Source organism: Astatotilapia calliptera, chromosome 17 (assembly GCF_964374335.1).
Source record: "Astatotilapia calliptera chromosome 17, fAstCal68.1, whole genome shotgun sequence".
NCBI classification, from domain to species: domain Eukaryota; kingdom Metazoa; phylum Chordata; class Actinopteri; order Cichliformes; family Cichlidae; genus Astatotilapia; species Astatotilapia calliptera.
The window spans coordinates 15,325,581-15,350,499 of record NC_137438.1 but is presented as its reverse complement, the minus strand read 5'-3'; the positions used below and the strand labels follow the sequence as shown (position 1 = coordinate 15,350,499).

General features: G+C 39.8%; 1 protein-coding gene across 2 annotated transcripts; it reads right to left on the bottom strand.

Annotated features, from left to right (window-relative positions):
- Window positions 1–208: 208 nt before the first annotated feature.
- On the bottom strand, window positions 209–21,647 carry LOC113009053 (phosphatidylinositol 3-kinase regulatory subunit gamma). Of its 2 annotated transcripts, none has more exons than XM_026147117.2 (9): window positions 21,089–21,647; window positions 12,317–12,452; window positions 11,139–11,237; window positions 8,590–8,770; window positions 7,986–8,111; window positions 7,550–7,869; window positions 6,922–6,996; window positions 6,616–6,786; window positions 209–5,307 (listed from the first exon to the last, which is right to left on the bottom strand). In XM_026147117.2, the coding sequence occupies exons 1-9, from the start codon at window positions 21,201–21,203 to the stop codon at window positions 5,109–5,111; spliced, it is 1,422 nt and encodes a 473-aa protein (XP_026002902.2). In that variant the 5' UTR covers window positions 21,204–21,647; the 3' UTR covers window positions 209–5,108. The 2 variants fall into 2 exon arrangements, with proteins under 2 accessions (XP_026002902.2, XP_026002903.2); XM_026147118.2 differs by lacking the exon at window positions 21,089–21,647 and adding an exon at window positions 17,919–18,077.
- Window positions 21,648–24,919: the final 3,272 nt, after the last annotated feature.

Here is a 24,919-nt window from a genome sequence, read left to right as displayed (position 1 = left end):
TGTAAATGTGACTCTGGATGCATACGCAGACATCACCAGTAAATGTGTGCAATTTCAGTCAAGCCCTATGTGACAATCGAAACACATCTGAGAAAAGTTTCAAATGGCACCTTCTTCCCTCCCAAAGTAGCTCTACATTTGCCTGTAACAAATACTGTACATACACTACAAACCTCATCCCTGCTCACCAGAAAACAAAAGGGAACTATTTGCTTTTTAAATTTTTTCTTTAATAAATGTATCATTTTATATAAAGACATTCAACAGTGAGCAATGCAATACAGTTCAAGTAATAGACTTAGGGATGTTTGAGTTCCCTATGCAAAACACAAAAGTCTGGTAACAGGGAAAAAAACTAAAGAAACAAAAACCTAGACCGTATGTTGACTGAGGGGAAAGAAAGACCATGACATCCATTTGGTGACGATGCTGCATCTAATTATGGGAACCGATGACGTACAAGACTGTTAAAGGTAGGACATTTTAAAAAGTCAATGTCATGGGCCTACATTAATTGATGAGTGACTGAAGTATCCATGCACAAAAACCCTGATTTAACCTGATTTTTTCCCCTCAAAACGCTGGCTTTGTTGTGTGGTAGCTTCTACGGTAAACTTGGAAAAAAGACCTGAGGGTTAATGACCAGAAACTATGATCAAAAAAGTCGTCCGAATTAAATGGGCCTGCATTCCCGATAGCACCTTGAGAGTTAGCAATAGTATGTGTTGATTTTAGATAAACGTGACTGAGGTGCTTCGGGATTAAAAAAACACACTGGACCAACCTCGCTGTACATTCAAGATTATACTGACAAACCCCATGAAAAAGCAAAGATAACCTGTGACTTAATCCAAGAAAGCAAAGCTCTGAGGCCGTGTCCAGTTCAGAGGCTCATTTGAAAAAGGGAAGGCTAAACCTGCACCTCTGCAAAAAAGCATTTGCAGATGATTCACCACAGTGTCATTGTAAATTCTCACAATATGGCCATAATAAGATTAGAAAATTAGCTTGTGTATACTTACGGACAGTAAACAAAAACACTGATACCAAACAAAAACAATAAGATGCAAAAAAATAAAATTAAAAAAAATCTAAAATCTCATTAAATTGATACAGTTGCAAAACTGCAAAATACATAGTTTGCAATAGAACTGGAAGCCCAACAATCCAAAGATCTACAGAAACGCACATATAAGCCTGAGAAACTCCTTCCCACTGCAGCAGTGTCTTAAAACTTGTATATTACAAGAAGCCCCTGAAACAGGACACAGCTAATCTCCCTAAATTCTTCATGCTGCAAAAGTTACGTTGGGTTTCTACTTATGGCTGCTATTCTTAACTGAACTGGAAAACTCGGGCTGATAGATCAAGTAAATTTGGCACCAATTTTTTGAAGTGGTCTGTCAGACATGACATACGATTTAGCAGTTGAGCCAGTTTTTGTGTAACTTTTGAGCTACACTTCTACAGGTCTAGAGAAGTGAGTTCTATATACACTTCCATTTTATTCTATTAGGACTACTTGTGAATTTGTGTGGAAACTAAACAGACTTGCAGTCTTAAGAGATTTACTGAAGCAGGTTTACACCTTCTTGATAAGCCTTAGAACAGGTCAATTTAGATTTAATACTGCCACACCGATTCATCCTGTAGTTTACAAAGAAGAAAGAGAAACTTTCACTACCCATGGCTTTCAGCTCCACAAACCTCACTTCTCCCAGTTCATCTACCTATTGTCAGCAGACTAGTGGGCTGTAATGGAGGGAGGGTTATGGTAGATAACAGTGAGCAGACTCCAATAGGTTGTAGAAGACATAGAGATGACTGGAGATAAACACACAGTGGGCACAAACAAGGCTTTATGATTTCTTCACAATGATTCCTTTGCACTTTCCAAACAATAGCACTCTTTCTAAAACTGGACACTTTCTCTCTGTGCGTTTGTGGCCAAGCTTATCAAAACTGGGAAAATCTTAAAGATGACAATAAGAGAGAGGGGTGCTTTATCTAACTTTTTTTTTTATTATTAGATGCTCTTTCCAGTTTAAAAAAAAAGGCTAATGCCTAACCAGTGTGATTAGTTTTAAGACGAGGATTAGAGTGAGTTGAGAATCACATCTCTGCTTTTTCTTAAGCATTCTCATAACCTTTGATTTCATTACGACCTTTTAAAAGCTCCATATTATCAGTCAGGCAGCGATAAGTCAACTTGATCACTATGAGAAGATGCTTTACTGTGCTGTGTATTCATTTTCTGGGGGGAATAGAATCTAACTTGGTCGTGTATTGTAGCTCTCAGTGTTTGAAGATATTTTTCTTTTTATCGAGTCGTTGACAGAAAATGGATCCACTGGTTAGAAAGTCACGCAGAGAGCATGTCGTTTGGGTTCAAATAAAAGCCAAACACTATCAGCAATCAGACAGAAAGGGAATTTCACTCCAACAGCTTAACTGTGATTATCTCCAACTTTAGTGCATCTCACACTAACTGCTGAACTACATTAAACACAAAGCAAGATTGCACGTTCTTTCAAGTTTTCAGATTTTCTTCTAAAGCCTGTATCTTCAGCTCAGGACATGGACTTTGTGTGCCTGTGCTCCTTATACATAAACATTTAGTAAAAGCTTATTTTTTCTGAAGGCGTTCAAACAAAAACACCCCAGTTTTTCAGCCTGCAGTCACATTGCATTAGCTCTTTTCTTTGTTTAAACCACACATAAAATGGGTTTCGGCTTTTATGGCAACATTTTTCACCAAGCTTAGCCTTTCAAAGGCTGGAAAAGGAACCCTTTACCAGTTTACCTTAATGTGCCTTATGTTTTCTTCAGACCAAATTCAAAGTGAAATTTTCACGTCCCAATTATATAGAAAGATAAAATCAAAGAAGCAAATTGGCACAAATTTATGACAGGTAATGCAAATGAAATCATTTTTGCATAGGGTAAATTCACACTAATGTGCTGTGGATTTAGTGTCACCATTATCACAGTTTGTAAGCAGCTAGGCCAGATGATTTCGGTTAACCTTTATACTGATGCATGAAAAAAAAAGAAAGAGCTTGGAGGAAACTAAGCAAAAATGTTCCCATTAATTTCAGCTGTCAGTTTGTCTCAGGAGGAGAAAGAAATTTTGGGGGTTTTGAAATTAGCCAAAAGATGCCATGTAGCTTTAGCTGCTAATTACACCTCCTTTGACTCATCCACTTTGGCGTACACAGCCAAAATTTTGTAAGCGCTGAGATTACAAATGGAGCTTGTTTGAGTGCTTTGAAGGTTGTGGGGTTCATGTACCCTTTGGTTTATAAAAAAAAAAAAAAAAGAAGTATATTTGTCGCTAAAGCACACGGCCTGAAACTCATTTTTATGTGTGGCCTTAAACACATCATTGCTTATCTTCACCCATTTGCATTCACCAAAGATGGGAAAATTAAATAAAGAAAGAAAAACCCAACAGATGCTTTATCCTCCCCCTTCACACCAACTTTGGTCTCTGGTTGTGATTTGTTACCATTTACACATACTGTGGTGTGAAAAAGTATTCTTCCCATTCCTGATTTTTTTCTTCTTTCAAAAACACATTTGTCACGCTTTCATGTTTCAGAGCCTCGAGTTTTAATCTTAGATAAGGACAGCCTGAGGAAATACAAAATGCAGGTTCTAAAATATTTCAATTTTTAAGGACAAAAAGCAGCTATCCAAACCTTCCTGGCCTGGATCGTGCCCATAGATGCCATTTTTGCCCTGTCTTATTGGTGAATCATGCATGCTGACCTGAACTGAGGCAAGTGACGTCTGTAGTTGTTTACATGCAGTTCTTTTATGAACCCCTGAATAAGTCGTTGATGTGCTCTTGGAGTAATTTTGGCAGGATGGCTACTCATGAGAAGGTTCACTATTCCAACCTTTCACCATGGTTCGCTGGATTCCCATAGAAATATCTTTGTAGCCCTTTCCAGACAGACAGACGTCAATGACTTTGTTTTTCATCTGTTCAAGTTTCTTTAGATTGTAGCATGAAGTTTCGCTTTTATTTTTTCTAATATACTTTAATTCACAACTTCCATATCTGGCAGTAAACTCATGAATTATCAAGGGTGGAGGGCAATTCCTTTTCTCTTTTACATAGAGACGTGTAGGTTATAATTGTTTTTTTCCTTTAATAAATGAACTTCATTTTGCACTTACTTGGATATTTAGTAATATTTGTTTGATAATCTGAAACATTTAAGTGTGACGTGTGACATGTTGTGTCCCCCCCAAGAAAAAGGGTGGTACAAATACTTTTTCACAGGACTATAATAAAAAGCAATGTTAAAAAAAACAATAATAAAAACAAAATAATTAGTTTATACAAGCAAGGCTTCAGTCTTTGAGACAAAAAACAAAAAACTTCTGTGTCACTTGTGCACCTCCCTCCCCCCAGATCCCTCAGCAGCAGCAGTCTACTCTCTCTATAGCACCTAGTGCTTTGTCTTTTATGCTACATCGTTTTATATTTTTGTATGGCGAGGGACAGAGAACAGACACTTGACATCATTTCAAAGTAAGTGAAAACAAAAAGGAAACCTCTTAAAAAAAAAAAAAAAAAAAAAAAATCTCCAAAAATATATTTCAAAGTTACACCATCTGATGAAAAGAAAAGGGAGGAAAAAATGATGGGAACACAGAAAAAGTCTGATGGGAATGTTTTGTTGTCATTCTTGTACTTTAGAGTTTCTGGTATAAAGTCTGAGCTGGAGTTTAGGTAGCAGCGGGATCAACCTGAAACTCTGACGTCTCCTACTCCATTTCCTTCCTTCGGTCACTTTTGTTTTCACATTCACAAACATTTAAAACTTCCTTGTGCAAATCAAGCAGTCTTTAGAAAGAATGCCCTCCAAAATTGTTCTTGTAAAAATATATAACTCCAAGGTGGCTGATGTGTGTGTTGCAGCAAATGTTAAAATTGTATCGATGTTCATCAGGTCTGGACACAGGGTTGTTTTGTAATTCAACCAATACCACCACCACCCATTAAGCTTCATAACACCCCCTTTTCTCCTTTATCCTGAAGACGGTAAAATGTGTTGTCCTTCTGGGGGTAGTTGTTTAGCATCGTTGGTTGGGGTTCATCTTCGTCCAGAGGGCATCTGTGCGTAGACAGGGTAGGCAAGGCGCACATTGAGTGAGTCATTGTGCTGCACCAGGGAAGTCTGGTGGTAGTGGAGCACCAGGTCCTTCAGGCTGCTGTAGAGGTTGTATGGCTCAGCAAAGCCAAAGCCACGTGGTGTACTGTAGATGACACAGTGCTTCACCTCCCCTTCCACACTTAGGAGACACACAGGAGAGGTACTTTAGTTAAGACTGTTTTAAGGTTAAAAATTTGTCATTCAATGCTTTCTTTCTGCATTTCCAGTTTCTTCCAGCTAGCTTTGTTCTACTACTAAAGTAAACTCCCAGGGATAAAAAAAAAAAATAAATAAATAATGGAAATCATATCAGTTTTATTATTTTGGTTACATTCAGTATTTTTTCAAATGTTAATTTAGTGTAGTGATTTAAGAGTTTTGAGTCAGTGAACTTGTTGGTTCTGTGAAAAAATGACCTTTTTCATTAATTCTCTCAAACTACTACTTCCCAAGAGGAAGCATCTTATTCAATACTGACATTAAGAAAAATAAACATTTTGGAATCAAACCTTCCTGCTCTCAGGGTTCACTCAGTGTCTAACCAAAGTTTGGGTTGGGGGAAGACAACAGCTAACAACAACACTACTTTAGAAGATCAAATCTCTGCATTTTAAAACACATTTTGTACTTTAACATCCTCCTGCCTCTGGCTCTTCTATCATCTTGTTATAGCATGCTTTTAAACTGGCTTTTACAAAGCTACCATGTTATTGGGTTCAGTCTAAATATATAGACATGGACACATAAGTGGCTTTATTGTAACCATTGACTATAGGTTGCCATGGAAATAGAAAGCAATCAGCATGTAAATCACTGAGTTTTTTTCCCCTCCCACATGCTGTGAATGCATCATTAATCCCCTGTCTGAACTGGAAGATTTTCTACGCGGCACACTTTGCCCACAGTACCAATGGGGGTCAAGACATATCACAATGTATATCGTGTATCGCAATATAGCTAAAAAATATTGTGCATTACATTTTCCTCATATCGCCCACCTCTACCACAGTTGTGTGTCCAAAAATGTTTTTTCGGTTCCCTCAAACGCACACTGTGAATCACAGTGTGCTGCAGACTTAAAAAAGCCCTACCATCATCTTCAATAAAATAATCAGCTTCTTTTCTGAAGCTTTCAAATATTTCGTGGCTTAAAGATGTACTGCAAAAGCATGGTGCTATTGAAAAGCCTGAGAGTAAATACAATTAAAAGTTGTAGCTTTTTTGTAACTTCGATTCTATTTTAACAACTTTTTATGTATATAATACAAATGCCTAATGTTGTTGTTGGCACTGGTGTTCATCTCAATGTGCAATATTTTGAAAGGTGTCCCAACATTTTGTCCTTGTGTACAAACAAGGAGGACAAAAATGTCACTCTTGACTTCATAAAGTATGGGTATGTAAAGTAAGACGCACATCACTTCAGTCATGTGTTGCATGTACTCACACTACAGAGCAGGCATAGCACCCTTTTTTGCTGCTTTCTCGGATAAGAAAAGCTCCATCTGGCTTCCCCAGGAGCAGCTCCTCTGCCTGTGTCCTGTTCAGATCCCCCACAAACCAGTTCTTCTCATCATAGTGAGGCAAGTTCTCATCTTCCTCACTCACAAAGTAACCTCTGCAACCACATACATATGCAATACATTGAGAAATTGCACCAAAGAAATAATATATTCTGCTCTTTAAATTAACAGTTGCTCTAAGTAAGTAAAGTAACAGTGTTTGGGTTGCAGCAAAGCAAGTAGAGACTCACTCGTCTGTGTTCTCATTCTTGATTCCCAGCCAATCATTAATTCGTTTCTGACGAACTCCTTTATGATTGAGCCAGCTAAAGAGAAGTAGAGAGAGAGAGAAGCATTGTTACTGCTAGGAATCGGTTTGAAACTTTGAAATTTGTTTATGTTAGAGTGAACCGGCACAAGACTGAAATTGGCAAATGTCCTCACAGAATAATTTGGGATGTTCTGCTGAGAAACTGCTTAACTTGTTCCTGGAAATAAAGCAGGCGCTCTGATATCGAGTTGAACTGGACCTTCCCTAAACTAAAGCAAGTTTCTGATTGAGCCACTTGATGTGCTTTTGGCTCTAGAACTATGATGAGTCAGATTTTCTTTGATGTCCATATGACAATCAATAAAAAAAACAATTATTTCATCGGAAATGATTCCACTGATGTTTGAGTTTTTTTGACCACATCTAATAACTCCCCATTTGACTTTCAAGTGTGTGTAGCTACCCCACAGATGTACAGCATGAACAATATAAACACATGAAAACAGGATCCTGTTCCAGGTCAGTAGGTTTTTAATGCTGACCTGCTTTGACCTGCTTTCTGTACTAATGCCATTGCTCATGTTTTTCTCTCGTCTTTGTATGCTTACACTAGATACTGATCCCTGATTTTGCGGAGCTGTATGAGATCAGGCTTTAGGCTGTTCATCTTTTTGTCTGTCTCCCGGTTGTCCATGGCTTGCGTCTTTAGGTCCTGCTCCAGCCGCACCTTGCTGTCGTGGATCTCTCCGAGGCGAGATTTAAGCTTTTCATAGTTCATCATGATGCGCTCAATCTCTTTATCATTGCTCTCACGCCTAAAACGCTCAATGTAGTCCTTGCTGTAGCGCTCCTGCGTGTGGCATTGCTCCTCGAAAATCTTGATGGTTTCATTGAAGGCTTCAATAGCTGTTCGCTTCATCTGGATCTCCTGCAGGACAAGATGAATAGTTGACACACAAAAAAAGCCCCAAAAAACAAACAAACAAACAAAAAACAGACATGCAAAAAAAGCAATGCATTTGTTAGACTAGAGTATGAATATACCTGTGATGTCTTGGTATACTCTTCATATAGTCTGTCATATTCTTTGCTTTTCTCCTGGTACTGATTGTGGTATTCCTGCAACTTCTTCCCCACTGCATCGATGTTGTCCTCCTTCACCAGCTGGTCCTGAGAGTCAGTCGGAGAAAGGAGCATTAGAGACAGAGTGACTTTCAGAAACTGACAAGGAAAAAGCTGGAGAGTAAAATCAAAAGCCATTTGTAATAAAAGGCCAAAAGGAAAAACAAAAATGCACGCACACACACTTATTCCCATTACCCCCGTTCTCCTTACTGAGGGTGACTCCTGAACAGGCTCGTTAATAAACCACCCACAATGCCCCAGGTGTAAGCCCAGGTGGGCATTCTGGCTAATCTTGCATAGTTCTGAGTAATGACTGGCTAAACCTGCCCTTTCATCACTGGTGCGTGCAATTGAGTATGTCATAGGAGCCGGCCGAAAGGGCAACATTTCAGCGTGCAGGTATCATGTAGCTGCTGCTGCAGTTTAAAGTGGAAACACTAAGAGCAAGTCATTGGGTATAGAGGGAAGATTGTTGGTGGTGTTCAAGAGGATACTGTTTAAAGATTATGAGGAGGGAGTTTACCTGCTGGAAGCGGGAGATGGGGTACATGAGCTTGACATCTAGCTTGGTGTTGTATTGAGCCAGTGACTCATGTCTGTAATGGCTGATGAGCTCCACCACTGAGCTGAAAGTCAGGGGGTCAGAGAAGCCGTACTTCCCATCTCTGTGGTAGATCTTTATCAGCTTGTTATTGCCCCCTTTCCTGAATAACAGAATAACAAACAAAGGCTTAAAGAGACAGGCAATGCATTCTAAAACAGACAGGTTGTCAATTTATATACACGCCTTCAAACATTTGAAGATGTGGCGTACAAATATTTATACACCATAGCTTCTATAACACCTGGGCATGGTATGACTCCAAGGCGGGATCTTTGGTTTTTCCTGACCTGCCCGTGTCAGGTTAATGAAGAAGAAGAAGAAAAAAAAAAAAAAAAAAAAAAAATCACATCTTAGCCACCAAACACTCTTTGCTAAACTATGCATCAGAGAATGGCTTCATATTTCCTGCCACCCTGCCCCTAACAAAAAAAAACCCAAACAAAAACAAACAAACAAACAAAAAAAAAACACACTTCAGAAGAGTCCATTTTAGAACTCTTATTATTGACCATTACCCTGAAATGTTAAAGTTCAGCTGATGGTAAAAGCAGAAAGAAGGTGGAACTGAAACACAAGGCTAAAATATGTCACCAGGTTTGAAAAGAAATAATCAAACAAAGTCTAAACAGAGAATTATACTAAATAATTCAAGTTAAAAATGTATTTCCTAAACAAACATACTTATCCTATGCTAGTGTAATGAATTGTTCTGCTGTCAGTTGACATCATTAATAGGTTTTATTCATTTCTGTCTGAAAGTCAAAAGATGAACTAGTTATTAAGATTACATTCAGTCCGAGTTATCAAGGGACACACAGTGAAACAAAACAAAACAAAAAATACACAGAGGTAGAAGAGAATTCGTTTTAAGCATGTATTCTATTCCATCAAAACACACATCAGAGCTCAGTGGGGGGAAAAAAAAATTACGCTAATTTCTATTCTGTTATAGGCTGGGTAATCTGCTGGGAACAAAAGGATACCATGCACTTTGATGAAAATGAAAATTCTCAGCTTTCAGAGGATGAAAGTAACAAAATAACGCAGTCAGCTTTTTTGCAGCAACTAAAAATGATACCCAGTTTTTATGGCTTCCACGTGCTTGTATGCATGCCTGATAACATCAGGGCATGCTCCGAAATGAGTTGACAGATGGTGTTGGATGGGAACTCTCCTCCTAGATCTGGAGCAGGGCATCATTAAGCTCCTGGACAGTCTGAGGTGAAACCCAGCCACGCTGGATTTAGGTCAGGCTAGCATGACTATGGCATCAATTCCTTCATCCTATAAAATGACTTCAGGTGGCTACTGTTGTGGTTTCGTCCTATATAACTAAAACTGAATTGAATGATATCCTTCAGGAATTGCCACCAAGCTCTTGCCACATGAGGCTGGGTGTTGTCCAGCACCAGGAGGGTCCCAGGACCCACTGCACCAGCACAGGGTCCTGGGGGCTTGGACAAGCGGTCCGAGGATTTCATCCTGATGCCAAACGGCACTCAGTGTGCTGTTGCCCACCCAGTGAAGGTCTGTCAATCTCTCCTTAGGTTTGGCTCTTCAGACCATCACTGACCCACCACTAAACTAGTCATGCTGATGTTACAGTCACTCAGGGTGAACCTGCTCTTATCTATGAAAAGCCCAGCTCAGACTCCACAGTGCCAAGCAGTGAAGTCCATTTCTGATTGTTTGGCCAGAGACATTCACACTAATGTCCTCCATGCTCTTAAGATGTTGGGAGAGGCCGCAAACCTAGCAATTGTACACAATGATGTGTCATCCTGGAGGAGTTGGACTCTAACCCTAACCCTCTATAGGGGACTTGGTATCATCTCGTGCTACCAGTAGTCACACTGACACTAGCCAAACAAAAACAATGATTAGAAAAGATGAGGTGGGAAAATATGCCTATAAAACCATTCTTCTTTTTGGGCATTTCCTCATTGTTGCCTCTCTAGTGCCCCTGTAGTTAATTTCATTCAAATCAACGCAGCTGAAATTGACAAACAACCCCCTCTGCTACTTAAATGACCAAATCAATTTCCCAGAAGCTTAACTGCCTTGACCTTATACTCTGATTAAAGAGTGTTCCTTTCATTTTTTGAACAGTGTATGACCAACCCCCCCCACAAAAAAACCCCAAACCTAAAATTGTCCACTATTACTATGCAATGCTAAAAAACAACAAAAAACAAAATAATAATAACATCAGCATGCTCCGACTATGGCAATACAAGTTTAAAATATGTCCAGAAGGCAGGCAACGCTCTATTATTCTTTATTATCTACAAAGCACTTATAGGAACCATCTCAAGTCTACATTCTTGCAGTTAACTAAAGGATAACAGCATTAAAGTGGATCAGAAGTGCTGCACTACTCTCAAGTTTGTAGAAATCCTTGTGTGGTTTAAAACACATCATTCAGATGCTCTGATATAGACATAAACGTCTGTGTGCAGTGGCCTTACCTTAGCGTTAGCGTGTAGTCGCCTTGCATCTTAGTAGACGCGTCCCGAACCAGGAAAGTCCCATCAGGCATGTCTCTGAGCTTATCATTCACCTCCTCCCTGAAGACAAAATAGAAAAGAGAAACAGAGGAAGGAAAAAAAGGGTGTTTGACTTGGTTGAGTGATCCATGCACAGATGGTGTTCATTTGGAAAAGTCTGCCTTCAATCATCAGTGGCAGGCGAGTAGAACTTTCTTTATAACCACACACCTCAAAGTAAACAATCCGTCAATTAGCAGTGCAGGGAGGGGTGATCCTAGCCAGCAGTGTCTCAGCTGAGGATAAGTACGTGAGTGGCAGACTGACTGTCTGCACTGTAGGTGTGGTTATCACTGTTTGTGGAACAGCTAACCTGCACTTAAAGTAAAGCAGTGACCTTAACAGTAAAGACAATTTACTGAGCTGAGAAATAAACTTGTCAGTTATCTCTGGAGGTTAGAGTATATCGAAGTTTCAAAATATATTGACATACAAAACAAACTAACAAGCAAACCAAAGAAACATAGAATTACACTATATAGTTTACTAATATGATGGTGTATAACATAAAGCATATAAAAAAACTACTCTATCCTGCAGTCTTTAACTGCTGGAGCCCTACCCCTACTGTTGCTATAGACTTTAAGCTCACTGTCAAAGTTCTCCTGCAGCATAGATGGACAGACAGTGCTGTGATATCTAACAAAGAATAATAACCTGATACTCTGAGTTAAGATTCAATTGATGCTAAACAACATGCTAAACAGGAAATGCTAATTTCAAAGCCACCAGACAACAATGACAAATATAATATTTACCCTAATGAATAATAAGTGTTACTGGTCATTTTGAGACTCTTTAACATGTTGGTAGCTTAGAACCACACAAACATCAATGTCAGACAACTGACCAACTATAACTCCTATTATTTTGTGGTCTGACAACAGGTAAAGCACTGATAATACCCATATTTGCTTTTTTAAGATGTCTAAAATGTGCTGACCATGTCTGCACATAGAACACGCCTTTAGTTTCTGTCAGTGCAGGTCTTGTGTTGCTGGGGGAGGGGCCAAGCCTCCCACATCTGCATTTCATGTAACCTAACAATGTCACTGTTAAGCTCTCACTGATTTTTCTGTCAGTAACACAGTGTTTGCTACCTGGATATGTCACCCCAGTACCATTCGGCCTCTTGTAAGGAGCCTCCCGCTCCTCCATCCTTGGCGACATTGCTGCTGCCCCCTGCCATTGCGACCGAGGAGGGCTGCTGAGGCTTGGTTGGCTTTGGAGGAAGGGCTAGGAAAAAAAACAAAACAAACAAGTATTACAATTACTGTGTGTATAACAGTTCATATGTACATGATATTTGCATACAGTATAACTTGCCCTCAGCCCTGCAGCAAAGTTCAACCATCAGTCTACAGCTGCAGACAGAGTGTTGATCACTTTATCATTTAGAAATACTACTTTGCACAACCATATACAAAAATGTATGGTACCTCGCAGCCTCCTAGGCTACGTTCACACTGCAGGTGAAATCGCATCAAATCCAACTTTTTTTGACCCTATGCGACCCATATCCGATCATGGTATGACAGTGTGAACGGCACAAATCTGATATTTTCAAATCCGATCTGGGTCACTTTCGTATGTGGTACTGGATCCGATACATATCTGATATTTTAGAAAGCGACTGCTGTTTGAACGATCATGTCGCATTAAATCCGTCTTCTATGTCACTGACACAAGACAGATGCCAATTATCAGCGCCGGAGAAGACATCATGAACCCTTCCTGGCCATCCAGTGTAGATGTTAGTGTAACGTTGGAGAAACGTGAACATTTTATTTGTACTGTATAATCTGCAGATTCTGACAGACATTTCCAACTATCCTTTGAAGCACCGCTCCTCTCTTAAACAGCAATAAGGATAATTATTAGGCCATAAGTAAATAACAAAATAACTTTATAACTTAAAGCAAAATTGGGAAACCATCAGTCAAACAATACTGTTTGGTCTGGGTCTAAACAGAGCGCGTTGTGTGTGACGTCTTCTTTTGCGCATGCGGGCCGTTTGAGCGTTCACACTAGAGCGCGTTTACTGTCACATTTTATTTGTAGTGTGAACAAGCAGACAGAAAAATCGGATTTGATCCAAAAATCAGAATTGAGCATTAAGACCTGCAGTGTGAACGTAGCCCTAGTAGACACACCTATTGTATCAATTTCAAAATCTGACATCACTGTGTTCGAGTTATTGCATTCATAAGATTTTCCAAAAACTTGACCTGTGAGATTCAAAATCAGCTGATATTTGTAGAAGATCCACCAATGGTATCAATTTGAAATTCCTACATCTCCACGTTCAAAAGTCACCAGATTCGCATTGAATTTTTGATTAAATCCTTAATATGTACACATTCTTTTTATGCAGATGATGCACAGGAACTGTACTCATAACCACACCACATAAACACTGTAGCAGTGCAGCTGGTGACTGTATGGTTATTAATCACAAGTGAAGCGCCCATATATCATAGTAATTATGCCTTATGTCAGAAACCACACACGCAGGTCAACTTTCACGTGAGTGTTCCCGGGGCTCAGCAGGAATGCTGAGGTTTGTTAAATGTGGAAATCCTCATGTTTTCATATCTTCTCCTGTCATTAAATTCATTCTCCTGTTAGGTTTGTAATGGGGAACTCTGGTCCTTCCGCTCGTTTGTTTGTAGCCATTGTCATTGCATCATCAGAGTGTTAAATTTGACTGAGAACTCTAACAGAAACTCTGACTTGCATTCTTCCCATTGTGTTTTGGTTTTCGACGGTTATGAAAATCAAGCTGTATAAACCCATAACTTAAAGGTTTTGCTATAAAAATAGGTTGTTGTCTTGTTATTAAGTGCTTCTTTATAAATGGACCGATTCTTATACATTTTTTACTTTTCTACTTTCCCAGAGCTCTCAAAGCCTTTTATACAACATGTCACAATCACCCATTCACACACATTCATACTCTGATGGATGCATTGGAGACCAACTTGGGGTTAGTGTCTTGCCCAACATATGCAGACTGGGGGAGCCAGGGATCGAATCACCAACCTTTCGATCAGTAGATGGCCTGCTCTACCTCAGGAGCTACAGCCACCCTCATAAATGTTCACTTTTACGTCACTTAAAGAGCTTAGTTCAGTTTGAGTAAAACTAACATAACAGGAGTGCCTTTGGTCAACGGGATCAATCTATAATGTTTCACAAGGTTTAGTCATTAAACAAATTTAAGTATCAAATGGAAATACAAACTGAAGAAAAGTCAATATATTTAACTGATTTTGTGAAATACTATGCAGTCTAACAAAAAAATAAACAAAGACTGAATGCATGAAATAAAGGTTAACATTACTGAGTCTGTTTCAACTTCTGCGTTGCAACTTGTGGCGCTAACATGCAACTTCTATGCAAGACTGGGATTCAAATCTATATTTGATTGCTAAGTGTGAAAAAATGTATTATAGAGAAAACATTTCACCTTGCATGTCAAGTCAAGTAAAACAGTATGACAGTCTGCTCACACACTGACCAGTCAGTCAAACGGGATTGATGGTAGTTTCAGAGCTTTTGGTTTTTGAACACTGATGTTATAAACCAGCGCATATTGTAAAGACCTGTTTGGTGCCATGCTGCATGCTAAACAGAGTTAACCTGACTATGACACATAATACGAAAAACAAACAAACACATGCAAAAGTTTGCAAGTATCCAAGCACATCTGGACACAATTTAAGGACCAGCAGTGTAATATCTCTCTCTCGCTCTCAACAGAGTACTGATGTGGGAGGTGTCATTTAAAAACAAAGTAACCTGATGAATGTACTGAAATGGAGTGGGCTCCTCCTGCAGAGTGCTCACGTGCCAGAGTCAGCAGCATTTGGGAACACTGTGGCCTCACAAATTACCACAAGACACGCACGCACAGACAGCAGAAACAGACGCTTGAATGTGAGGAAGGGCTGAATAAAACCTGGACTTCTGTGTGCACGTGCACATCACCACTCACTGTCCGTTGAATGCTAACACTCACAGCAGCAAATAGTTACATTGTTAAGTTATTTCTGTTATTTTTAAGCAATCTATAGTTAAAATGTTTATGCTAAATACTACATAGGTAACTTTTGTCCTTAGGTTCGACTGGTGCTGTGTCACTACTATTCCACAATAAGGTTGCTGCTGGAACATTGCAGGACTACAATCACACTTCAAATTAGGTATTACATCAATGACAGCAGCTCACTGGAAAAGAACCATTGGGTATGTTCTGAATTTACTTGGGCTTATAAATGCTGCAACAATCGTTGTTCAGCATTTTTTCCAATATTATTAGAACTATTGTTCATCACAAATTTTCTTGAAATATTGTGATATACCCTCAAAATGATATCACTCACCACTAGGTTGAGGGTGACTAATGTGTTTAATTCATATCTTCTATGGAAAAACAGAAGACATTTTTCCCAGTGCTATGACGACTTAAACCTACAACATTTGCCCACTGGGGGGAGCAGAGCAAGCAAAATGCACAATAATTGATTTGATGCTAATTACAGACATGCTAGTATATCTAACTGACAAGTACAAAAAAAAAAAAGCCACAGCCACCAATGAAACAATGAAAACAATACTTTGGAGTTATATTTTAATTGTCACATGATAGTAGTGAGAATTCACTACAAAGTGTGTGTGTGGGGGGGGCAAAAGAGGGGAAGTGACAGCTTGTGCTTATCTATGCAAATGCTTGGATGCCAATAAACTAACACACTACATTTCAAAGAACAAAAAAAAAGTAGGAACAGTTTACATCCTACAAACTTTTTCTTCACTCTTTATTGTAAGACCACTTAAATAGAGACTGGTAGCCTCTCTTCCTCTCCTGTTCTTTGTTCCCTTCTCACTGACTATTCAACTCTTCTCCCTCCTCTCTCTCATGTCACCATGGCAGTCGGTTAGTGTTGCCAAAACTGTCGTCCTGCAGCTGCACTGTTCCCCTCAGTCAGCACTTTACAGACTAATGCTACACGTGTGCACTTCCAAGGATAGATGGGGTGGAAATTCATGTTATGTTTACATTGAAAAACACATGCACAAGTGAAATAGATCGCAAAAACAGAAAAAAGTAACTGATTTTAAAAAGCATGAAAATCAGAGTCTATGTGTGCTTGCAGTTGTGGACCACACAGAGGGTAGCGTGTAAAAAGCACAGAAGGATCACCACAGCTGCAGTTAGGCAATCTCATTACCAATAAAATTAGTCTTTTCTTGACTTCATTACATGTGTCCACTTTTCATATGTTACTTGAACACCTCAAACACTGAAGTTACAATGAGATAATCGAATTTCTGTCTTAATACACCAACTACAAAATGCATTTCTACCAAATTAATGACTAAAACAATTTCTGCACCTTTAAGTCTCTCATTACTCCAATACTGTATCTGGTAGTTTCTTAGGACAATGGACACAACAGAAAATAAGCAGTACACAAGCTCCAGATTGCAAAGTTCTATAAGAAAAATTAAGACCAGAGACCTGTAGAAAATCCAAACCTTCTGACAATGATCAGAATTTGTGGGAAATGTGATCTTATGTCCTAAATAAAGAAGAATTATACTAATCGGAGAACAGTCTTAACCACATGGACATATTTGGAAAACGTTCAAAACTGCAAAAAACACGACTTAAAAAAATATGACTAATATAACAGAAACTGCTGAGCCCTTAGTCACAACTACTGCATAGGTCCCTGAGAGGAAGCCAGAGGGACGGTGAACAAAGGGGACCGTAGGTGCAGCCTCCCCCTCACCAAACAAAGGACCAGTGCTCACACATTCACATATGCACAGACACTTCCATATCAGTTGTCATTGTACATGCTGACAGAAGCCTGCAGCTCTCCTAAACAATAACTGTCAGAGTGGACAGACACATGATAAATTCACTTGAGACAAAGAGAACTCAGAGAACATGGGTCTTGGGGCATGTTCAGGAGTGCACACGCCAGCTGATCAGGGAAACAGGGCAGCAAAATTGAGGTTTGACAGATGTGTACCGACACAGGAATTCATACACGACAATGGAATTAATGCACAGCCTACAGTTAAAAACTCAAAGCAGGAAGCATGAATGTGTTGTTCTGAAGCAATCTGCTTTATTTTCACAGCTCTACATCTGGATGAGGTAAGTGTGAGTGTACGCATCTGTTAGATGAATGGAGTCTTTCAGACTATCTAAAGAGGATCCAGATTTCTGATGTAGTAAAGCTGATTAACATTTAAGTTGACACATTGACAGAAATTTAAATTTGATAAAGCTGTTTCTAAATATTAAAATATTATAACTTTTTAAAGAACCACAGAAAAAAAAATCTGCTTTAAGTGACATTCTGTTGTTGGACTTTCATTTGGACGACTGATTGTGACCCAGTTTTAAAATACAAATGCACACAGAGCAAAATAATGAATGAATGCCAGTGCTCGCTCACATCCTCTGCAAGTTATGGGTGCTGCAGGAGCAATAAAAGAGAAGGAGGAGCTCTGTGTGTAGGGGAAAAGCTGAAAAACACTAAAGAAAGGGCAGCATAAAAATGCAAATCAGTAGACATGGATACAAAGAAAGCTACGGTTACATTTAAAAATGCAAAACTAAGAAGGCTGAAGAGACTAAAAAGTGAAATACATGAAAACAAGAAATCTCATTCCCTCTCTTACCGTTCTCCATCACACTCTCTGTTAGATGCATGTTTCCAGTTCTCTCAGCTGTTTCCCTCCTCCCTTTTTTCTGTCACTCACTCTCCTCTCTTACTTGCACACACTCCCCCTCCTCCCTCCTCTACCACCACCTCCTCCTGTTCTCCTCTCCGTCAGACTGAAGAAAAGAGGGAGCACAGCTCATTCTAAAAGACAGAAGATGCCCCAGCTAATCCCTGCACGGGGGCACGCCCCCTCATCCAATCAGAGGACAGCCCGGAGGGAAGGCGTGTAAAGCTCAAAGAAAGAAAGAAATGAGGGAGGCAGGGAGGAAGGTTGAGTAGGCTTGTGGTAGACCAAGTCCATCACACCACGCAATCACACACACAACAATGCAGCACCTCTAAATCAACAAGTTTCTACTGTGACTGCCAACTGAATTTGTATATTCATTCACTAACCCTAAACTAAGAATAAAAACAAAACTTACCCAACCTTCCAGTAAATTCAAGCCTTGTTGAAAACTGATTCTTGTTCCAGCTTCTCCTACAGGGAAAAGCTGGAACTAGAATGAGCTTCCAGCTTCTCCAACCAGAATTAGTTTCAAAAAAGGCTTAAAATGCAGACAAAACCATAGGTGCTAGACATTCTACATCTCCACACATTCTACTGGGCTATGCCTGGAAAGTTACACTGGTGGAAAATTAGCAGAAGACACCTCTGTCCTATTACAGAACAGGTCCTCATACTGACGCTTAGTTTCATGACAACGCTGCAATTTATTTACTTGAAAAACAATTTTGCATCTTTCCGCTGACTCACATTTCAACACAAAACAAATTAATTTTATTTATACAGCACCAGCTGACAGAAATCTAATTATGCTTTATATGAAGTAAAGAGGCCACAATATCAGAGTGAGAACAACAATCAGACAATCCCCCTATGTGCAGCACTTGGTAAAAGTGGGGAGGAAGAACTTGTTCTTAACACGTGCAAGGAAGCATCCAGACTGCACAAATAAAGAAAAGGAACAATATGAATGAAAAAAATGATTTGTCATCTTGGCAAAGGGGTCTTTTTCTTTTATTCTGTGTACACATGAATAAAAACTACAGAGAAGAAAGAGGAGCTGGAATGTATAACACTGCATTGTACTGCAAATGAACCTAGACATGCAAAAAGCACTCTGGTATGGTCCTTTGGCAACAATGTCCCGGTGATTTTCCATTGAAACACGAGACTCATCATTCACCCCACATCCACAGAGTGTCGCTTCACACACACCAAGTTGCCAGTGGATACGGAGGCCTTGCCCTCCCCTGGGGGTGGCAGTGACACTCCACCTGTGCTAATCACACCACAAGTACCACTGTACACACACAGGAATTCACACACTGTAGATATCAGTGAGGTGTTCACATTTCAATTCCAGTGTAATAAACATACACATGTAATGAACATCTGTGGACTTAGAGGTTTAGCTAATGACAGGATGTGCTCATTTGGACAAAAGAGCTGTAAGAATCTGAGTACTGTACAACCTAAAACCAACAGAAACAGCGAAGCTACTCGCATAGGAACAGAGGATTATTTGTCCTCTATAAACACCAAATCAGTCTACAAAAACACTCATATATACACAAATGCTGTTCTGAAGGTTTCACATTGCCAACACAATGTTTGTTATGGTCCAAAACATTCTTGTTCACTACATTTTGTCAGATAGAAACAGTCTGCTGAGCAAAGCAAAAATCTGTTATTTTTTGTGCCATGACAAACCCCTAAAGAAATGGCACTAGGCACGATAAAAGCCGTCCAGTGGCCAGTTAAATGTGTGAATCACCATTAAATGGCCAGAATTTTGCATCTGCATCCCTAATGCACTGAGCAGCAGCAACAAAGGATTACCGACTGCACTTCAAAATACAAGGTCTAAAGAGAAAACGTAGCTGAAACAACACTTTTACCCAGCACAAGCTTAAAATATGTTGCATAGTCAAGCATCCCGTGGTAAAATGGTAGTGAGCTCTAAGCCCAAATACTCTGCAGCATGCTACAGATAGACACAACACGGCACTGTGAGGTTGCTGCGGAGTATAGTGCATCTTAATAGATACATGGAGGGAAAAGAAAGGAGACGGAAAAAAACCCCGAAAGAGCTACAAGGCAATTCAACAGCGCCTCCTGGAAACAACACAACGTCCCACATCTGCGCCATGATCCATTGAGGAGGGGAGAAAAGCAGGGAGGAAGAGGAGCGAGTCGAATGACACTGGCACAATTGCCGAGGAATGAATGAATGAAACTTATTCAATTGTGGGTGACAGTTGGCTAGAAAAGGGCACAAAGACTTCTATATGTGTCCAAGTGAAGATCGTTTTTATTCGGAGATATTCAGGACGGTTTTATTCCAGGTTTTATTCATTTTCTTGGTTTCCTGCTTGTCCCATCCCCCCTCTCCCCCTTCCCCGCTCACGGCACAGCTGATTTTGGAATGATTCAGTCGGAATGGTTTAATGCAAACTTCAAGTGCGGAATAATACCAAATCTCGGTATTGTACAACATTTACCCGGTGGTCTCATAAGCCAAATTCTCCAACAGTTAAATTAAAATGGGTTAAGCAGCAGATACAGTCACCTTGGCTCCTATTCTATCATCTCATAGGCCTCTTGCAAAGCCATCAGACGCAGAGAAGAAGTGGGGATGCTTCAGTGCACGGACTACACGGGACTTATTGTCTCCACAGTGAGACTGCAGCTACTGTGTCATCACGCAAATCTGTATCTTAATGTACAAAAGATCAGCTGTGGCGAGTGCACCGGACAGCGAGAAACAAAGAGTCCAAGGCGTTTAAAGCGCTGTCACTGCTGCTGTAAACTGCCATTTTATTTCCTTCGTCCCCGAATTACCTGCTTCTCAGCTACAGACAGCGCTAAGTTTATGTACGCTGTCACAAATGTAGCGAGTGTGCCTAAAACATCACGACTGCCCAGAAGCCCGCGAAGCCCTAATAAAACAAAGCCATAACTGCGTGACCGGTACGAACAGGAGCAAAACGTGAAATCTGAAAGCTTCTCTGCAAATTTCACCAGACACCAAAGCACACAGCTCCTAAACACACATCACTCCAGCTAATTAACTCCAGTCCAACTAACCATTTCCCCGCTATCACCGGCTTGAAGCTTACCTGGTGGTTGGTCCATTTCCAGATAAAATATCAGCTCTGTGGAGTAGGGCATCATCACGTCCCTCCAGTCTCCTTCCTCGCCGGCTTTTTTGGTCGTCCAGACTGTGTTATACATTGCTTTCTTGTAGCTTAACCAGGCAGTCTTTGTATTAGAAAAACGCTATTAAACAAAGTAAAAATGACCGGCGTACTTAAAAAAGAAAAAAAGAAACAATCATCGTGTGCTCCTGTCATATGCCTCCATGTTAATCTATCTGTTTACTTCTAAGTCTTCTATCTGAATTCCTGCTTCAGGATTAAATGAATAGACGAAACGTATACAACAAGCACCGGGCTGCGACTGCTCCCTCGGACATGTTAATATTGTTAACAACTCGAGGAACTTCATGAAGGCTCCTGTATGTATGTGTGTGCATCTATCTGTCTACATATATATGCACATAAAGACTTCCTTTAAACGGTGGGTAGGTAGATGCCAGCTCTACATACAACCCCCTCTGCCTCTCCTCCGCAGGTGCCACCGTCTCGCTAGTTTCATTTTAAGAAACGCACTGACAGGAGGAGGCTGGCGGAGGCAGAGCCAGACAACGGCTGGGAAAACCCACTCCTACACGACATGCAGGGGAGGACAAAAATATCACCAAATATTCACATAAAACTTAGTGTAAATAAACTGCTCTTTAATGTTACATATAATAATATCCCTCATTTATTCATTGCCATTATCTAATCCATGTAGGAAATCCAATTTTTTATCGTCCCTGCCGATTTGACGAATAATTAATCGTCCCTTTATTACTCGAAGAGTGGTTAGCCCGTTTCTGTCCTCTATACGCCGCTGACAAAGCGCTCTGCGCAAGCTCAGAAGCCGAATTTCAAAGCCAGTAGGAAAATTACCTCAGCCTATGAAGAGCAAGTTACAAATACGGTGGTTTTCCACTAAGTTTCTAACCTTCGCCTGAGTCTGTGTGACTACATGTTACCAGCTTCGGTTGGTACATACAGCACCGACAGCTGTTTGGTATGACATAACATGCTGCATGATAACTACCAGTCAAACCAGGACTGAGAGCCAGTGCTTGCTTTATTAATTTCTGCAAATTAACTAGAAACAGGAAGATTAAATAATGACCTTGGTGAAATATACATATCAAGTAAGTTTTGTTTCTAGTTCATGTTTATAGCATTATGAGGTTAATTCAAACAGGCACCAAATATAAGGACAACCCCCCCAAAACAAATTAAAATCACTTATGCATGGTTTTGGAAATTGTCAGTAGCAGTGTGAATAAGATGGAAATACATTGCAACAGAGATTACAATGTGGGAGATTGTATGTTTGCATAACATACCTAAAGATTATGTATCCACATTAGCAACTATCCTCTTGTAGGATAGGCAACAATGCTTGTCCTCTCCAAAGGTACTAGCTGACTAAGTCCACACATCTTCATAAACTCCTTTAAAGTCTCTTTACACTAGCTTTTTTGAATTTTTGGTAATTCCCTTTCCCAAATAGTGGCAAGTACACCCTTTTTCATCATAAGGGTCTTTTCTGCTGCAGTGATAGAGCTTTAGTTTATTTGATCACTGGGCTTGTTTAACTAGCCTGTTTAACTGCTATTTGCGATGTGAAGAAAACCTCCTATGGTGAGGTAAGTACAGTTACAGATAATATGGAAGCTTAACCATGAATTAGGGAATGCTAGAGATATGCAAACATGCATGAGGCCTGTAATAATTACATTACCACACACACACACACACACACACACACACACACACACACACACACACACACACACACACACACACACACACACACCCCAAAACACCCACCCACCAAGAAGGATAGTATGGATTTCCATGATTATTAGTTCAAGCACAATCTCTAGGGATCCTTTTGTTCATATTTTAAGATTCTAAAAATGCTTGGTATTTTTATATTAACAATGAATGGCAATATGTTGTGGGAAAGGGGTCTCTGAAAGCGAAACAGAGTATTAATGCTGTGTTTAGACCAAACATTAGTGAAGTTTTACCCCTCATTATATGTGCATGTACAGGTGATAGAGCATTTCTGGAACACTTGCAGCCCAAAAATATTACCCAACATAGAAATGGAGAACTACTTTATTCCAGTATAGTTCCAATAGCTGGAGTTAAGTAAAAGTTTTGATTCATTCAAATATTCACACTCTCTCTTTTTTTTCTGTCTCAATATAAAGCAAATGTGATATCAGGGAGAACCACAGAAATCCCAAAAGAGGAGGGAAAGAAGACACAAAAGAGGAGAATAGAGACACCATATGCAGAAAACATGCTTTCTTGCTTTGTGGTAGATCTTTGTTCTGTTTTCACTGAGATATTTGAATGCTAATCAATAAAAATCAAAAAAACAAAAAAAAACAAAAAAAAAAAAACAGGACAGAAGACTTCCTTTTTTATGTCAGACAGTGTGTGCACAGATTTTGTATGACTTACTTAGCTATGTGTTGTGAGAAAACAACATTTTCTTTCGGTCTAATCACACCATTAGGCTATCATGCTTTATAGCAGAACCTAAATGGACATATTCCTCGACTAGTACCATCTGATGCTGACCTACTGCCCAAAGTCCTTTCACTGAAAAAAAAATGCTTACATCATTTTTCTTAGAACTTTGTTTCCATTTTTTACATTTATAATAATTATAATTTTATTAACACCATGATGGGTGACCATTATTTTGATCCAGACCCCCATCATCCCACAGTAATCTCTGCCAGGAATGACAGCTGCTTTGTCTGGCCCAGTGTCCTACTTGACGAGGCAAGCAACTCCCATCTACTATCACTGACCCAGTCATCTATATTTCCATAAACTTGTCTGTCTCATCTGTCCATCACAAGAGAGGTAGAAATGAAGGAGGATGAAGGGACCTTGTGTGAATTGAGGGAATTGAATGGATTCTCCGTAATGCAGTACGCACATATATATCATTAATGTGTGTTTGTGTGTGTGTGTGTGTGTGTATGGGTGGGTGGTTGTGTTACAGATGACTTATGCTGGATACACACAGCACAATGTTCTTCTCTGTACTGTGTGTGTGTTTACAGCCTGGCAGATGGATCACTATTAATGATACAGCAGCTAAAACTGCCTCTCGACAAACAAAGGAGAAACGAAGAGGGACGAAGGATGGGCAGACAGCACAGGAAGGGAGGACGATGATGGGAGATGTGCGCTGATGGTTGCACTGTCCCCAACCATCAGCACACAGCTCCCCATTTAATTTCCCAACCACCAATCGCAGGAGCACCAAGTGGCCTATTTGCATAGCATACCTCTCCGATGGCTCCATATACACAAAACATATACAGTTATGTTTTCAGGCACTTGTTCAAGCACATTTACAATCAGATGCAAAAATGAAAACAAATTCCCAAAGTAACAGAAAACATTTTTAAGCTTGGCAGACAATGTAAAAACCCATTAATGGCTGATGATTGAAAGAATTGCTGATTTTGAAAACGCTTACTTTAACCTTTAGTTTTGCAGAATTTTCCACTGCCTTTCACTATTATCATGTTAAAAAGACAAAAAATAAAAATGAAGGAAGGACTGATATGTCAGACAATATTATATCTTCAGTCGTAAGTGTTAACATGAATAGAAAGCTGCAATGGTTTACTCTTAAATCACTGTGTCCAGCACACACACAAAAAAGCACAGAGCAAATGATCTGCAACTGCAACAGTCCTGATTTGTTTGATCCTGTGTTATTGAATCCGTGGACTTCCCTTGTCTCTTTTCCCTCTGATTTAGTTGAGCTGTCTCTTGTTCTCCCTA

What these genes read in the sequence shown, in the direction of transcription:
- LOC113009053 (XM_026147117.2), bottom strand. Translation starts at nt 21,203, where the DNA reads ATGTATAACACAGTCTGGACGACCAAAAAAGCCGGCGAGGAAGGAGAC. An exon ending in TACTGGGGTGACATATCCAG is followed by an intron (nt 11,238 to 12,316) that starts GTAGCAAACACT and finishes TTTTGTCTTCAG; the next exon opens with GGAGGAGGTGAATGATAAGC. An exon ending in AGTATACCAAGACATCACAG is followed by an intron (nt 7,870 to 7,985) that starts GTATATTCATAC and finishes CTTGTCCTGCAG; the next exon opens with GAGATCCAGATGAAGCGAAC.